Genomic DNA, 17,113 nt, shown 5'->3' on the forward strand with positions numbered 1-17,113 from the left:
ATAGGGCGTTGGTGGGACTACATCTGGAATTCCTTATTTAAGGGAGGGTGTTAATGCATTGGAAGCAGTTCTGAGAAGGTTTCCTAGACTGATACCTGGAGTGGGTGGGAAAGGTTGGACAGGCTAATTTTGTATTCAGTGCAGTTTAGGAGAGTGAGGTATGATTTGATTGAAACATGAGATCATGAGGGGTCTTGACAGAATGTGAAGAGAATGTTTCCTCTTGTGGGAGAACCTAGAAGTATGGATCACTGTTTAAAAATGCTGTCCACCCTGTTAAGATGGAGGTGAAGCAGATTTTTTTCCCCCTGAGGTTTGAGAGCCTTTGGAACTATCTTCCTCAAAGGGTGGTGTAAACAGGGACCTTGAATATTTTCAAGGCAGAGTTGAATAGATTCTCGATAAGAAGGGAATTGAAATATTTCCATGAGTAGATGGGAATGCAGAGTTAAGGTTACAGTCAAATCATCCATGCTCTTATTGAATAGTGGAGCTGGCTTGAGGGGTTGATTGGCATATTCCTGCTCATGTACAGGGTTTACTTTGTGTACATCATCTTCATTGTAGTAATCCTGCTTTAAATGGGTAATTTTATCAAATACAATTCCATATCAAGACATGAGGCAATTTTGGTATCAGTGACTGAAAGCCTCATTTAAAACAAAATGCCTTTTGATGAATACTTAAACCATTCTTCTGCTTTAAAATGGAGGATGCCAAAACTTGTCCTGACCAGCTAAGCATATGATCTATGGTGGAATGATGGAGAATAATGAATGACAAAGACCAATTTTTGAGAAATGCAGAGCTTTGGGAAGATTGTAGGACTGGAAGAGAGAAATGGGGAGGTTCAAAGGACATGAATTTTAACTTTAAGGTTTTACCATTGCAAGTCAATAAGCCGAGAAAATGTGTGAATGGTGTTTGGTGTGAATAAGGCTATAAGCTTTTGAGTCATCTGCAACTAACGAGTTGGCAGGATTGGCAAATCGAAGAATATTGGAAGAGAAAAGCATGTAGATAATGAAGGAGTGGCTGAAGGCTTCAGCAGCAAGCAAGTTGAGGCAGGATTGGAGTGGCAAGATAACAGAATTTTAATTAAGTAGTTTTGGTGACGGAGAAGAAATAAATTCAATTCACTCCATGTGATATCAAGAGATGGTTAAAGGCATTGGATACAGTAAAGGCTATGGGCCCTGACAACATTCCAGCGATAGTACTGAAGACTTGTTCTCCAGAACTTCCCTGCCCTTGGCCAAACTTTTCCAGTACAGCTACAAAACTGGCATCTATCCAGGAATGTCCTGTCAATAACAAGCAGGATAAATCCAACCTAGCCAGTTACTCTCGAACTTCCAGCAGTGTTGGAAGGGATAATCGGTACTGCTATCAAGTGACACTTGCTTAGCAACAACCTGTTCACAGAAGCTCTGTTTGAGTTCTGCCAAAAGTTGCTCAGCTCCTGACCTCATTACAGCCTGAGTCCAAGCATGGACAAAAGAGTATGGCATCAAGGAGCCTTGGCTAAACTCAGTGGGAATCAGGGAGGCAAGTCCTACACTGGTTGGAATCATAGCTAGCACAAAGGAAGATGGTTCTGGTGGCTGGAGGACAATCTTGGCCTCAAGACATCTCTGCAGGAGCAGCGCACAAAATGCTGGAGGAACTCAGCAGGTCAGGCAGCATCTATGGAGGGAAATGAACAGTCGACATTTCAGGCCAAGACCCTTCATCAGACTGTTCATTTCCCTCCACAGATGCTGCCTGGCCTGCTGAGTTCCTCCAGCATTTTGAGTGTGTTGCTCTCTCTTCTGTCTCCATCTCTGCAGGAGTTCCTCGGGGTAGTGTCCTAGGCCCAACCATCTTCAGCTGCTTCGTCAATGATCTTCCTTAAGTTATAAGGTCAGAAGTAGGGATGGTCGCTGATGATTGTGCAATGTTCAGTACCATTGCAGCTCCTCAGACAATGAAGTAGTCCACATCCAAATGCAACAAGACCTGGACAATATCTGGGCCTGGGCTATTGGTGGCAAGTAACATTCATACCACACAAGTGCCAGGCAATGACGATATCCAAAAAGAGAAAATCCGTTTCTCACCCCGACATTCAATGGCATTACCATCACTGAATCCCCCACTATCAATATGCTGGTGATTACTGCTGACCAGAAACTTGAACTGGAGTAGACAAATACATAATGTGGCTACAAGAGCAGGTCAGAGGCTAGGAATTCTGCAGTGAGTAACTCGCTTCCTAACTCCCCAAAACCTGTCCACCATCTACAAGACTGAAATCAGGAGTGTGATAGAATACTCTCCACTTGCCTGGATGAGGGCAGCTTCAATAACACTGAAGAACCTCGACACCATACAGGACGTAGCAGCCCGCTTGATAGACGTCCCATCCACAACCATTCACTGACTCCACCACCAACGCAGCAGCATTTCATACCATCTACAGAATACACTGCAGCAACTCGCCTAGACTCGTTAGACAGCATCTTTCAAACCCATGATCTCTTCCAGCTAGAAAGACAAGGGTAGCAAAAGCATGGGGACACCACCACCTGGAAGTTCCCCACCAAGCCATACATCATCCTGATTTGGAAATATATCGTTCCTTCACCATCGCTGGGTCAAAATCCTGGAACTCTCTCCCTAACAGAATTGTAGCTATACCCACACCTCAAGGTCTGCAGCAGTTCAAGAAGGGAGCCTCAGCCATGCTATCAAGGGCAACTTGGGATGGGCAATTAAATGCTGGCTTAGTCTCCAAAGCCCACATCCCTTGAATGAATATATATTATATAGTTTTTTTAAATAAGGCTCAGCTTGTATTCAGATAAAGTGCTGAGGTAGCAATTTGTCTAGTTCAGTTTAAGCAACAAGGAGGAGAGATGCACTGATAGCTTGTGAACAGTTTGTGCCGTACTGTGAAGATAGTGGCCTTGGTCTTGCTAACATCTGTTGGAAATTTCTGCTCATCCAATACAGACTGAGCAGTAGAATGGATAAATGGCATTGAAGGAGCTGAAAAAGATAGTGGTGAGGGAGAACTGCACGTCATTGGTGTTGGCAAGGATTTGAGGTAATTATTGCAGCCAAGCTTGGTCTGTTCTTGCTATTATTCATACAGTTATTTCAGAACTCTGATCACTGGCAATAATCAGTCTTCTTGCCCAACACATGCAATATTACACCAATCAACCTCAATCTTCTGCTAAGGTGAACTACTTTGACATCAACCTGTGTTCAAACCTAGCCCTTTTTTGTTTGTCACATCATGCATTGCATTTACCAAGCAAATCATCAGGATTAGCAAAGTTGGGTTTAAAATTAATCATTTTTGCATACATTAAGTTATTTGCTGATTCCTATTTGCATTCAAGGAAATGAATAGCAAGTTGTTCTTTTGACTTTTGCTAATCATTGAATTTCACTTGCAGTACGTAAGGTTTGTACAAATGTGTCAATAACAGCTTCATGTAATTTACTTGCTGGTGTTTCTTTCAAAGGCAATAGGAGCACTATAAAGTGAATGAATACCATCTGGGCAATTCTGGAAGTAGCTTTCAGTGTTTTTTTTTGACTGGCTTCACCTAACTGTAAAGTCAGCATTTTTTGCTTTACTGCCATCAGGCATGACAACTCCTAGAAACTGGTTATTGAATTGTTATTATAAATGGCTGTTTCTAAATCCATGTGGTGTGGTCTGTCGTGGCTGAATGTGTTAGTACTGGAGAATATTCCAAAGTTACTCCAGGTACCACCTTTAAATATGAGTTTTTGTAGATCCTTAATTAATACGCATTACATAAGTCATTATTTTAAATCTGCGCCAATAAGTGGAGGAAATAGGCAAAGCTTCAAAGTAATGAACAAAAAAGAAATTGCATTTGTAGTATTAGTGACATTCCTTATCATTTAGATATAGCAAACATTAATCCATTTAAATATTAAAATAGATCTTAGAGAAATGCATGAGAACATTTCTAATAGTTTCAACGTGTATTCTTAAGGCATGGAACAGAAGCAAGGATGAAGAAAATAAGCGTTGGAAGTCGTAAACCAATAGCTGTCATGGTACAAATGGCAAAATATGACTTTATTATTATTAATATCTGAAACTGACACTTTGGGAATTTATCCTAATGCCCAGTTCAACATGAAAATTCTGAAGTTTCTGTCGCTAAATCAGTTCACCATCTCGGACTGCAGAGTTTTCAGTGGGACATCACTTGAATTGCTAAGAATATAAAGTATTTACAAAGCAGTTCTGCTGTGATAAGCCACGAAAGTCTTTCTTGAAATGAGTGGTGTACTAAGCCATAATTATTGCTTGGTGAACCCTCTGGCTCTTAATTGGGGATTTTAGTAATGTGAATTGTAATTCGTTCACATCAATATTCCAAACTATAATGGATTTTAAAATAAACCTTTGTAAAAACAAAATGAATTATGATAACTATTTATTCCCTTAACATTTCACAGAGCCTAAAGATAGAAATAAGTGCTTAATTAAAGTTGTTCTTTTCTTCCTGACTTGCTCTCTCTGAGATTCTTCAATGTGATTTGGCTCGTGGAAGTCAGGAATCATCCTTTGACCTAACAACTAACAGCAGAAGTCGTTGGACAAGGAGGAGTTTTCACCACATAGATTGCAAGATCTTTGCGGAAGCTTTCTTCAAAGTCAGCATGAAGTGTCATTACTTTACCATAGGACATTAATTTCTGGACCAAAAGTGCAAAAGTTGCCACTTTTCTGTTGAACTCTCGATATTGATGTTTGATTCTATATTACAGATTTCCAAGGATCATGCTACTATGACACAAGTGCTATTTGGTAGAAACCTAAGACTTAGTGTGGCCCTGACTTTCTGGCAAAAAAGTGCAAGTGAGCTAGTGGCTTACTTGGTCAGGTAATTGTCATTCATCATATTTTGTTCATCTTTAGCATTGTGATCTGTTTCCTCTCCGCCAATACATATTTATAATAACACAAGAAATCATTATTATACTGGAATGCTGTATATAATTGGAATATCAGAATCGTAGGAAATTGTGCACTTTTTTTATGTTGGTATAATTATTTTAGTTGGTGCTTCATTCCTTTTGTATTTGACATTAAATCTTTCTGTAACCTGTAGGATACAGGACACTGCTGTTGTTGCAGATTGTCTACCTGTACTTACAAAGAGGTAAAATTTGACATACCTTAATTAGTTTTTGCCATTGAGATGCTAGTTCTTTGGTCAATTAATTTTTTATTTTGTTTTTGGTTATAGTCTAGAAGAAGAGAAAGAAAGCATCTCCATAGGTTGTTGTGTTGATCTGTTACCATTAGTGCAAGAATTATTAAGAAGCAGGTTTGAAGAGTAAGTATAACTAAAATTGTAGAAAACCACTCTACTCCGCATTTGTGTTGTGTCTGTGGGTTGGGAATTGGAAAACCAAGGAGGAGAATTTGTAATGCTTGTAAAGATAGTTTGGAAAGCTGACTGTGATTTAGTTGGTCTTATTTTTACAACACCCAAGTGGAAGGGTTTTTGGAAAGAAATCAGATCTGACAATTCTGTTTACTCTTTGCTAACAAGTCAGTCAATAAATTGTAACCAGTTTATTTTTAATTGTAACTCTTCTTGACAAATTAAATTACTTATTTTAAGAAATCCTGGTGGATCTCTTGCCACTTTATTCATGAAATGTATATGAACCTAATATGGAAATGAATAATATAATACCCACAGGAATTTTATGAAAGCTTTTACTTTTGGCCTTTGCATATAAACCAAGTGATCACTGAAGCAAATTACACTTAGTTTGTACGTATCAGACTAATAAAATGCTCAAACTCAACTGTACTTTTGGTTATCAGCACAATTCTCAAATTTGATGAAGAAGATCTTTATTTGTTCATGATCTGTTAAAATGTGTAATAATCTTTGCCAATAAATTTAAAACATTTTGACTTCATGTTTTGCAGATACTTGATTGTTGGTTTGAACTGGCTACGGGCTGTCCTTAAGCGATGGTGGCCAGAACTATCTGCAAATGTAAAAAATAGTGATGCAACCAATGTAGAAGACCGGTAAGCAAAAATTTGTTTTTACCTAGTTAAATAAATGTAGAAACATTTCTTTAAATATCCTCTTCCAACCAACACCTCAGAAAATTGACTTTTACTTTCTAGAACATTAGTCTACCCATTTGATCAAGAAAAAAAAGCTCGCTGATTTTACCAAATTCTTATTGAATTGCAGACAGCAATCAGCAGTGCATAAAACTCTTGCAAACCTTCAATTAGCTGCTGTTGGCACCAAGCTTATTATTGTACTGAATTTGTTCCACAGTAGCAATGACTTAAATGGTAGTTACTGTACGAATTGTTGATGATTTACGGCTGCCCTCAGTGGGGAATTCATCATTTAACAATCATCAGTAGAAGTATATTGTGGCCCTTCAACCAATTTCTGTCTACTTGTATGGAGCCTATTAGAATATATTAGTTAAGTGCTTCTCCCCAGAGTGGTATATTTAATACTATTTTTTTTAAAAATGCAATACTTCTTTAAAAAAAATTATCGATTGACAATGTTAACCAGGACAATTTGAAATTTAGAATTGAAATATTTCTTCTAGAAACATTGTGATTATGAAAGATCAGTTACGACAACTACGGGAACAGGGCTATCATCTATCTTCAGTTCCAGGGTATACTGGAAAAGTAGCTAAGGTAAGAACTGTTTGCTCACAGTATTTTTGCTTTGTTCAGTTTTTACTACTGGTGAGGGAGTGGCACTAACCATTCATCACAAAACTTTTCTGAGATTTTGAACTTGCAATTATTTAAAGATTTCAATCCAATGGAGTGCCGTCTTGGGATCTGTGGGGTATGTGACCAGGTCAAAATCAATTTCTGTAACCAATCAAATTGAAGAATCCTCTCTGAGATGGACAGAACCTAAATTGAGAAAACTGAAGCAGGAATAATAAATTGGATTTAACCTCATGTATAGAATGCAAAATAAAGGTTAAGAAAGAGAGAATAAGGTTGTGAGACAACATTGAAAGATAGTAATGAATCAAAATACTTTTTAAATTATTTAACTCTAATTAAATTCTGAAGGAATTAGTCTTATGTGCACATACAATTAAGTATTCCAGAGTAGAAAAATTGGTGCTGATCTTCCACTGACCATTGGACTGTGCAAGCTTACTGCTCATTTGCTCTTGAAACCCACGCCTTCCTGTAATGGCACCTGAAGTGCCACCTTCTGCCAGGAGCATAATGCCACAAGATTGTCAAGGCCCAGCACAGCACGGGCCCATCGCATCAAAACTGAGAAATCCTGCTCCAGGAATTGCTGTGAGAGCTAATTAAACCCTACCCAAATGTCCCTGACATTCACAAACATTCAAAAATCCTCAGAAGCTGCCAAACATTTGAATTATTAATGTAATAAAAAATTAAACCTCTTGACTCTCCAATCCTTGTGCTACAAAATCTTTAAAAATTTGCATTCCCCTGCTGGTCTGCACTGTCATCAGCAATGAGCAGTTGTCCCAGGACTGGTGATCAGTTGAGCAAAAGTTCAGGACTTGTTCAGGAGTCTTAAACTTTCTGCCCAGAACTGTCACATTTGGTAGTAGTAATGGCTTGCCTTCCGGATGTTAATTTATTTACACAGCCTAGGTTTTTCTAATATTTTTAGTAGTTAAGTATTGCTGTTTTATCTTGTGTAATTAATTGTGTTTCCTTGCATGTTATTGCTTCATTATGATTTATACTGGCCAGCTCCACCCTTTAGAATTTGTCTTGAAGCAGTTCTCAAAGATGGGTAAACATGTTTTTGTTTAAGCTACCAGTATTACAAATGGACAAATTTGGGAATATTTACAGCACCACCCATAGAATCTAAAATACAAGTGTAAATTGCCAACACTGTGACTGGATTAACTATGTGACCTTGATAATAGTGATGCACAGCTATCTCACAGCCATTTAATTTTGGCTGTGTCAGATTTGTTTATTAAATGAGCTTTCAAGGCTCATACAAGGAATAGTTTAATGACTTGAAAATGTTTTTGTTTCTGCAGAGTGTGGGAACATACCTGGAGCAGTTATACTAAGTATATGCAGCATCCAGGGGACTTCGTTTCCCAGGACTATCACCTGTAGCATCTGCTTTACAACTCCACATAAACCACCTTGTTTGTTGAAATGTATGGGAGACCAGCACTGCAGGGAGTGATCAACAGTAGGCTCGGCACTACATTCGTTGCTAAGAATGTTGCAAAACCACTATTGAACCATATGAAGCTACTTCACATTGAAGTGGTTTATTTGCCAAGCGGCACGTAACTCGACTCCATGAGCTGACAAAGTGACACTGTTCTGCGTTCCAGATTTGTACAGCCTAACTTGGACAGGAGATCTGTGTTCTTCAATATTGTCACACCAGTGCCAATCAGCTGCCACTGAAATGCTGCTTCAGTGCACTTGGACACTATGAATGTATTTTCTGTATATTTGATTCAACGTTGTAAAGTTTGCAAATGGCAGTGCAGCAGTAAATTATCATTTCATTAAAGTTCCATAGTTGAGCATGCAGTTGTTTACTAATCACGTCAGCAAGGTGACCTTAACAAAATGTGCATAGTACTGTATTCTTTTAATTGAACCATTAAAGTAGACATTTCATGTGAGTTTGCACTTAAATAAAAAAAGTTCTGTCTTTATGTAGAATTCATTCAGAACATGTGCATAACTTTCTCATAAAAGATTATTCAGTGAACCTTTTGCATTTGCTTTCTACTTTGAGTCTTAGAGTAATACAGCATGGAAACAGGCCCATTGGCCCAACTCTTCCATGCTGACCAAGATGCCCTTATCCCTCTGAACTTTTCCTATCTTTGTACCTGTCTAAATATCTTAGAGGCATGGAGAAAAGAAAATACAATTTGGATGGGCTGCTTTTCTTAAATTGATATCAGTGCAAACAATTAATGCAGGAAAGTTAATGGTACCCTACTTTATGACCTTGGCAACAGTCTGGATCCAACTTGAATGCTTGCTAGGTTGAGACAGATTATAAAGAAGAATAACAAATTAGGTTGGTTTAAATAGTTGTGACGGTGGTAATCTCAGTTGTAGGATTTACCAATTGAAGCAAACCCACTTTAGGATTTAAAAGTTCAAAACTCAGGACCAAGATATCATTTTTATAATTGAAAAATACCTTTGTTACAGTGCTGATATCAAATGTGGGAGACCCATTTGGATTCACTTTTGTTTGTTGAGGTCTTTATAATGTTTTGATAGATCTTCATTTTCCAGATAAACCGAATAGAACAATCTGTTGAATCTCAAGATTCCATCCGTAAAATTGTCTCTCAATTTTCAAATTACACAAATCTAGATGTAACAACTGTTGCAGTTTTAGATAATATTGGTAAAGATTATAATGTTAGAGAGACTACTTTGTTAATATTGGAAACCTAAATTAGTCATTATTTCCCTATTTCACATTACAAAGAAGGTGACAATTTCAGTCTGTCAAGTCTTTGCTGACTCACAGAACAATCCTATTTCCCCCATTAGTTTTTCCCCTGTAACCGATTCTCCCCATATTTGCATCAACCACCGCCACCCCCCAAATTTTACCATTTGCCTTCACAGTAGGGGCAGTTTACAGTGATCAACTAACCTACCAGCCCACAGATCTTCTGGATAAGAGAGGAAACTAGAGTACCTGGGGGAATGGGGTTGTTCTGTAAGACTCAATATCAGTGAGAATGTGCAAACTACACACAGCACCACTCAGCTATTTAACATTCTATGCATCTTTTGTTTATGACCATCAGTGATTAGCTTGAAAATCTGATGGTCTGCTGCAAGCAAGATCTTCATTGCACCTGTGCGTACATGTACTTGTGCATATGACAATAAACTCAACTTTGATGTAATGGAATTATTTTAGAATGACTTTTTTGTACCTAAAACTTCAGATTTTCCAGTGGTACTGCACTTCCTAGGTACAGCAGTGAAAGCTCAGTGTACATTTTGTGCTCATCTCCAGAATGGAACTTAAATCCATAACTTTCCAATTTACGACAAATATTCAATCTATTGGAGCAGTTACCCTTTTTTCCTCTTGTCTGATTTGTGGAATATGGTACATGATCAGGGAATAGTGGCTGTAGATTAATTCATAGGATTTGTAAAATGTGTGCACTCACTTTAAATTAAAGTCCTGGTAATATGTAGTCTGAAAATGTATTTTGAGATTTTAGCCATGAGACCAAAAGAAGTGTGTTCAGTCTCGACACATGCACATTTTGGATGTTGTGTCAGAGCAAAAAAAATGTGCTGATGTATGCTCATGCTTACATGAAGCCACACAGTACACCAAGCTAACCTAAGGCAACTTTGCAAAATGTCTCACGTAATAGCCTGAAGGAAATTTATATAAGAGAGTGAATGGGATTCCTGACAGCATACTAGAGAAGTGCGCACAGTGATCCCATATTTCAGTATAGGAAAAGAAACTGAACCTCATGATAATCCCAAACTATTTTGTGCAGACAATAGCACAGTATCTTCAAATTTAAAACACACAGTATTCAGAATACAGTGGGTACAGCTTGAAAGGTTCTTTAATAGGTTTTAGCCATTCTGTTTGTTTTAGTGTAGTAGACAGTTAATGGCAAAAAGCAGTGGAATTTGCATATCACCAAATCTCATGTTTATTCCACAGGTACATTGAAAGAAGAGTGGCTTCATGGAATAATTCTGAGATTTTATGCCCACCTAAAATTGCAACATACCCTATTTCTAGCCTCACATTTTGCAAATAATCATAAAGTATGATCTAATATGCATTACAGTACATTTAATTTATATTGTTTATACTTTATTCAAACCAAACCAAGTAAAAGTTTTTTTAAAATCACAAACAATAGTTGAAATTACCAAAATAATTATTGTGTTGATAGATGCTGTTGAAGTGGACTTCACCCTTTAAGAATTCACTTGGATGTTATAAAAGTAGATTATGTATAATGGATTCAACAAGGAACTTGAATATTGTTAAAGCATTCAAAACAAATGCAAATGTTTTTGATAAACAACAGCCTGTATTAGTATAACATCATTATCATTGTAAAACATCTTGGTACTTTGGGGTTTAATCAGACAAAAATTAGAAGATATAGGGATAGCTGATGGAAATGTATACTTCTAATGGAAAGGGGATTTTAGTTTAGGTTTAGGGAAGGAATTTTTAGAGGTTGCATCCTACATGGCTCAAGCAATAGCTGCTAATGTGAGACGGTCATAATGATGCAGAAATTAAATTTTAAAACAAGATGCTGGAAATCTGAAATAAATTCTGGGGATGTAAGCAGGTCAGGTGACATCTGGTAGAGAAACAGTTCATATTTCAGGTCAATGATCCTTCATCAGAAATTTGTTTACTACAACAATGCACAAACCAATCGTAAGCATTCAATTTCATCTCCCTGGTCACTATGGCATTCTATTTGCTCCAAACTTGGCATGCAGCCCCATTATCTTCTCCATCTCAATGATCATTGGTTCCACCTTTGTTTTTGTTTCACTGCCTCAGCTCATTTGCTGTTAATATCCTTACCTTTTTTGTTGCTACTTCTAGCCACAGATCCTAGTCATCTTCAAGTTCCTACCATAGCCTTGTCTCAATCTAAACTCTGCCGCCCATGTACTAATTCATACCAAATCGCATTCATGCATCAGCCTGAAGACAATAGCCAATGTAGATGTCCATTTCCACAACTGCCTTGACATTAAAGTTCCCATCCTGGTGTTAAAATCGCTCCTTATTCCTTGTCTCTCGCCACCTCTATAATCTCCAAATTGACAACCTAATAAGATTTCACTGTTCTTCAACCGTTGCCTCTCGTGCCCCTCTCCCTTCCAACAGTTCCCTTTCCCCATAATCGACGCAACTCAATTTGTGACGGCTTGACTTCAATGAAGTATACATTTTAAATAGACACTTTGAATTATATTTCTGTAAAGCACTAAAATTGTTGCAGAAGGTACCTTGTCAAAACCATTTTGTTTATTTGGCACCTCTACCATTGACAGCAAGCCACAGAAAGAGGTGTCAGGAGAGATGGCGAAAGTCACGGGCAGATTTCAAGGAACATAAAACTGGAGGATATAGATTTAGGGTAACGGGCAAGAGGTTCAGAGGAGATCTGAGGGGGATCTTTTTCTCTCAGAGTGGTGAATGCCTGGAATGAGCTGTCGGAGAGAGTGGTGGAAGCAGAGTCGCTGTAAGCATTTAAGAAGTGTCCAGGCGAGCACTTGAACCACCTCGGTATAGAAAGCCACAGGCCAAGTGTTGGAAAGTGGGATTAATATGGTACCCACTGGTCAGCATGGATGTGGTAGGCTGAATGGTCTGTTTCCTTTGACTCTAGAGAGCGAGGTTAAGTGAGGGGTTTCAGATGGTGGGGGGGGGGGGCACGCAGCTGACTATATCACCAATGGTGGAACAATTAAGATCAGAAATGTGCAGGAGGCCAGTGCTAAAGAGGTGCAGACATCTAGAGCCTTTCTAGAGTAGAAAGAACCCTCAGAAGTGGGGCAGGGTGTGGAGGGTCGGTGGTGGAGGAGCAATGAATGAGGATTTAAAATTTGAAACGTGACCTGAGCTGGAGTCAGCGCAAATCTGTTAAGTGTAGGTGTGATGGGTGATGCAGAGCAGGTCACGGAGTGCTCAGCAGAATTCCAGCTAAATTCTTTATGCATTCAGAAAACTGGAAGGGCAACCAGATAGACAGCAATGACCAAAGATCTACAGTAACAATGATGTGGATATGAATTTCTAGCAGCAAACGCACAGAGGCAGCAGCAGAGTTGATCAATGTTACCGAAGTGGATGGAGGCAGTGTTTATGATGAAGTAGCCTGGCTCAGCTCCAGACAATTTCTGAGGACGAGTTGAGAACGGTAGTTAGGAAGTGGCTGGGTCCAAGGGTAATATTTTCACAGTTCTCCTTATTGTGGGAATTTCGTCCTCGTCCATTATTGAATGTCAGCTTAAGGAACTGAATAATTCTAAAGTTTGCTTTATATCAATCAGGCTTATTTATAAATGTTAGGATGAGATTACTGGAATCCTTTTAAAGTTGGTTGGTATCTAGTATCAGGTATAGTACGTTTGAGTTTCTGAATCATTTTTAGCAATAGAGTCATACAGCCACGAAAACAGGCCCTTCGGCCCGCCATGTCCATGCCGCCCTTTAACGACCTACACTAACCCTATTTAAACGCATCGTTTCTGCTTCGCCCTGCCGGGACTCTCTTCACATACGTCGGCCCACTTGCGATCACCCTGCTCTCCCCGCTTCACCCTGCGGCTGATTACAGTCACGTATTCCTTGGTTAGTTGCCCGTTCGCTCCGTCCACCCCTGCTCCTGGTTCACCCTACACGGTCCGCTGCGCCACCACCATCCTTTCAGGTCCGCTTCAGCTTCATCCTGCGTCTCCCTTTCAGGTCCGCTTGAGCTCGACCCTGCCGGGTCTGCACTGGGTTTGCCAGATCCATTGCAGGTCATCCCGCTACCTCTGTGCCCTACGCGCTTCGCTCTCGCATCGCCCTGCCCTTCTCAAGCCTGTTCCTGCTTCCCCCTCCCTAGTGCGCTGGCTTCGTCACCCTGCTTCTTCACGTTTCGCGGTCCACTTCTTTCAGCCTGCTCTCCATACTTCACCCTGCAGCCGATTACTGTCGCTCAAGGGCAATGCAGGCCGATAAAGTCAAATGTAAGTAAATGCCATTTTTACCTTGATGAAAGACGCCTACATGCAAAAAAATCACTGGAAAGTCATAGCTTTATGCTCTACTTTTAACACTTCCTGTACAAAATAAGGCTAGTAATTAAAACAAAAACTTGTGTAAAAGGACAGGAAAACACCAGTTGGTTTATGATTTCCATGGTGCAATTTGTTCCTGCCATAAAGTTAAGCTCCTTGCAATGTAAGAATCATACAATCTGAGTTAAAATGCAAGGCCAACAGCTGCTAAAAGCAAGACAAAAATACAACAAGCTGTTATGTGGCTGAGCGTGAACATCAAAATTCTGATCAACTATCTGCACCTCTACAATTAAAAGATAGGAAATTGATTAAATGATGGACAAAGGTTGCAAAACTGCAGATTTAGGAAGACTTCATACCGCCAATTACATTGTGGTTGCCTGATGGCCTTTGCTCTATCTCTCTACTTGCTGCACCTTTAATCATCCCTGAGCGATTAGGGATATGAAATAGGGGCATAAGAAACAGAAGCAAGAATATGCCATAAAGCTCTTTGTGCCTGCTCTGGCATTCAGTAAGATCATGGCTGATGCTTTATCTCACACTTTCCTGCACTCACATCATATTCCTTGATTTCCTTTATATCCAAAAATCAATCACACTCTGTCTTGAAATACTCAGTGACAAAACCTCCACAGTTCTCTCACGTACGGAATTCCAAACATTCATGATCCTCTGTGTGAAGAAATTTCTTCTCAGTTCTGAATGGCTGACCTCTGTGTAATTTCCATTTGAGAAAGGGAGGTGGGAGCAAACTGGAAACCACAGATCAGTGGGCCTAACATTATAGAATTGTAGAATGGTTACAGCATGGAAGGAGGCAATTCAGCCCCACTGTGTCTGAGCTGGTTCTCTACAAAAGCAGTAATTACTGTGGTGATGTTCCTGTTGAGATGGACTTCACCAAAGCAACAGACTAGTCTTGTTTGACAAACTTACTGGAGCTTTTGAGGATGTAACAGGGAAAACAGAAACAGGAAAACCTGTAGTGTACTTGGATTTTCAGGAAGCCTTTGAAAAAATTCCATGTAGAAGGTTATTGTGTAAAATTAAAGTGCATGGTATTGGGATTAATATATTAGCATGGACTGAAAATTGGTTGACAGACAGGAAACAAAGAGGAGGAATAAATGGGTCTTTCTTAGGATGACAGATGGTAACTATCAGGGTACTGTGGGGATCAGTGTTTGCACCTCAGCTATTCACAATATAGATCAGTGATTTGGATAAGAAACAAAATGAAATATTTCAGCGTTCGCTGTGAGACTAAACTAGGCAGAATTTTTAATTACAGGGAGGATGCAAAGAGGCTTCAACATGACTGACAGACTGAGCGAGTGAGCAAAAACATGATAGGTGCAGTATAACATGGATAAATGTGAAGTTATTCACTTTGGTAGGAAAAACAAAAGGTGGCATGTTATTTAAATGGTGTTAAGTTGTGAAAACTTGATATACAAAGAGACTTGGGTGTTCCTGTATACCAGTCACTGAAAGTAAATATGCAGGCACAGCGAGCATATAGGAAGGCAAATAATATATTGACCTCCATAGGTTCTGAGTACAGGAGCAAAGAACTTGCTACAATTATACAAGACAACGGTCAGACCATGCCTCAAGTATTATGTGCAGTTTTGTTCTTCCCCGTCTAAGGAAGGATATATTGTCATTGAGAGACTGCAGCAAAAGTTCACCAGACTGATTTCTCGGATGGTGGAACTGCAGTGTGAGGAGAGATTAGTCAACTAGATTTATATCCAGTAAGGTTTCAAAGAATGAGAGAGGATCTAATTGAAACTCAGGAAATTCTGACAGAGCTAGACAGAATGGATGCAGGACATTTTTCCTGTCTAAATGGAAGGGTTGTAATCTCAGGTTCTTGGGCAAGAGAGTTGGACTGATAAAGAGGAGAAATTTCTTCACTCAGAGGGCAGTATGTCAGTTCATTGACTGCAGCTCAGCATTCAGCACAATCATCCCCTCTAAACTTGTCATCAAGCTTCAAGACCTGGGGCTCTGTACCTCCCTCTGCAACTGGATCCTCAACTTCCTCATCGGCAGAACTCAATCAATGAGGAATAGTTTCAAAATCTCCTCCTCACTGACCATCAACACAGGTGCACCTCAAGGCTGCTTGCCCAGCCCCCTATTCTACTCTCTGTACACACGTGACTGCGTGGCTAACCACAGCTCAAAATTTGCTGACAACACCACTGTTGTTGGACGAATCACAGTTGGTGATGATTCGATGTACATTGAAAGCATCTGCATGAGGCGCTGCCTCAAGAAGGAAGCATCTATCTTCAAAGTTCCCCACCATCTGGGCCATGCCATCTTTTCACCAGCTACCATCAGGCAGGAGGCACAGAAGCCTGAAATCCCACACCACCGGGTTCTAGAACAGCTGATGTTGATGTTTCAACCCAAAACATCAAACAATTCCTTTCATCCCACAGCTGTTGCTTGACCCACTGAGTTCTTCCAGTAAATTGTTTGTTGCGCCAGATTCCAGTATCTGCTGTCTCTTGTGTCTCACGAACAGCTGTGTCCCTTCAACCATTTGGTTTTTGAACAAATTTGCATGGATCCTAATCACTACCTCAGTACTGCAACACCATGACAACTTTGCACTACAATGGACTTTATTTTTTTTGTTCTAATTTTTGCTTGTATAATTTTGTATAATTTATGTTTATTTTTTTCTATGAATGTTGTGTCTCAAATGCTATGTGCCTGTGATATTGCTGCAAGTAAGTTTTTCATTGCACCTGTGCATGCATGTACTGTGCATGTGACAATAAACTTGACTTGAAACTTCACTTGTAAACCTATGGAATTCTCTACCACAGAAAGCTGTAGTTGGATATATTTAAGGAGGAAATGTCTTTCGAGACGCAAATGACATGGGGGAACACGAGGAGGGGGAAAAAGTTCTGAGATGATCAACTTTGATCATTCTGCTTGCTGTAGCAAGCTCGAAGGGCTAAATGGCCTACTCCTATTTTCTATGACTCTGTTGACAGAGAGTGCTGCCATAAAGATGCACCTGTCGCTGGGAACTACCTAGGTATATCAAACAAAAAGAAACGCTTGCTAAGATCAGTTTTATCCCAATGCACAGAGATTCTTAAAGAAGAAAATAATTTCAAAAAGGTCCACTGATAGATCTCTGAAATAAAAGCACCAGGACGTTGAACAGTAAAATCAGGTGACATTTAAATACAAGGCGTGGGATTAACCTTTTCTCTC

At 39.5% G+C, this 17,113-nt stretch overlaps 1 protein-coding gene across 4 annotated transcripts in view; it reads left to right on the forward strand.

Annotated features, from left to right (window-relative positions):
- katnbl1 (katanin p80 subunit B-like 1) overlaps nt 1-9,969 on the forward strand; it is a 32,743-nt gene extending 22,774 nt beyond the window's left edge. For 2 of the 4 annotated variants that reach the window (XM_052019927.1, XM_052019937.1), the window contains exons 4-9: nt 4,804-4,919; nt 5,148-5,198; nt 5,286-5,375; nt 5,984-6,088; nt 6,640-6,733; nt 8,098-9,909. In XM_052019927.1, the coding sequence (XP_051875887.1) occupies nt 4,804-4,919; nt 5,148-5,198; nt 5,286-5,375; nt 5,984-6,088; nt 6,640-6,733; nt 8,098-8,130 (489 nt within the window). In that variant the 3' untranslated portion in view covers nt 8,131-9,909. Of the gene's footprint in view, nt 1-4,803; nt 4,920-5,147; nt 5,199-5,285; nt 5,376-5,983; nt 6,089-6,639; nt 6,734-8,097 lie in introns of all 4 variants that reach the window. The other 2 variants (XM_052019917.1, XM_052019946.1) reach the window with 2 other exon arrangements.
- Nucleotides 9,970-17,113: the final 7,144 nt, after the last annotated feature.

Source organism: Pristis pectinata, chromosome 1 (assembly GCF_009764475.1).
Source record: "Pristis pectinata isolate sPriPec2 chromosome 1, sPriPec2.1.pri, whole genome shotgun sequence".
NCBI lineage: Eukaryota > Metazoa > Chordata > Chondrichthyes > Rhinopristiformes > Pristidae > Pristis > Pristis pectinata.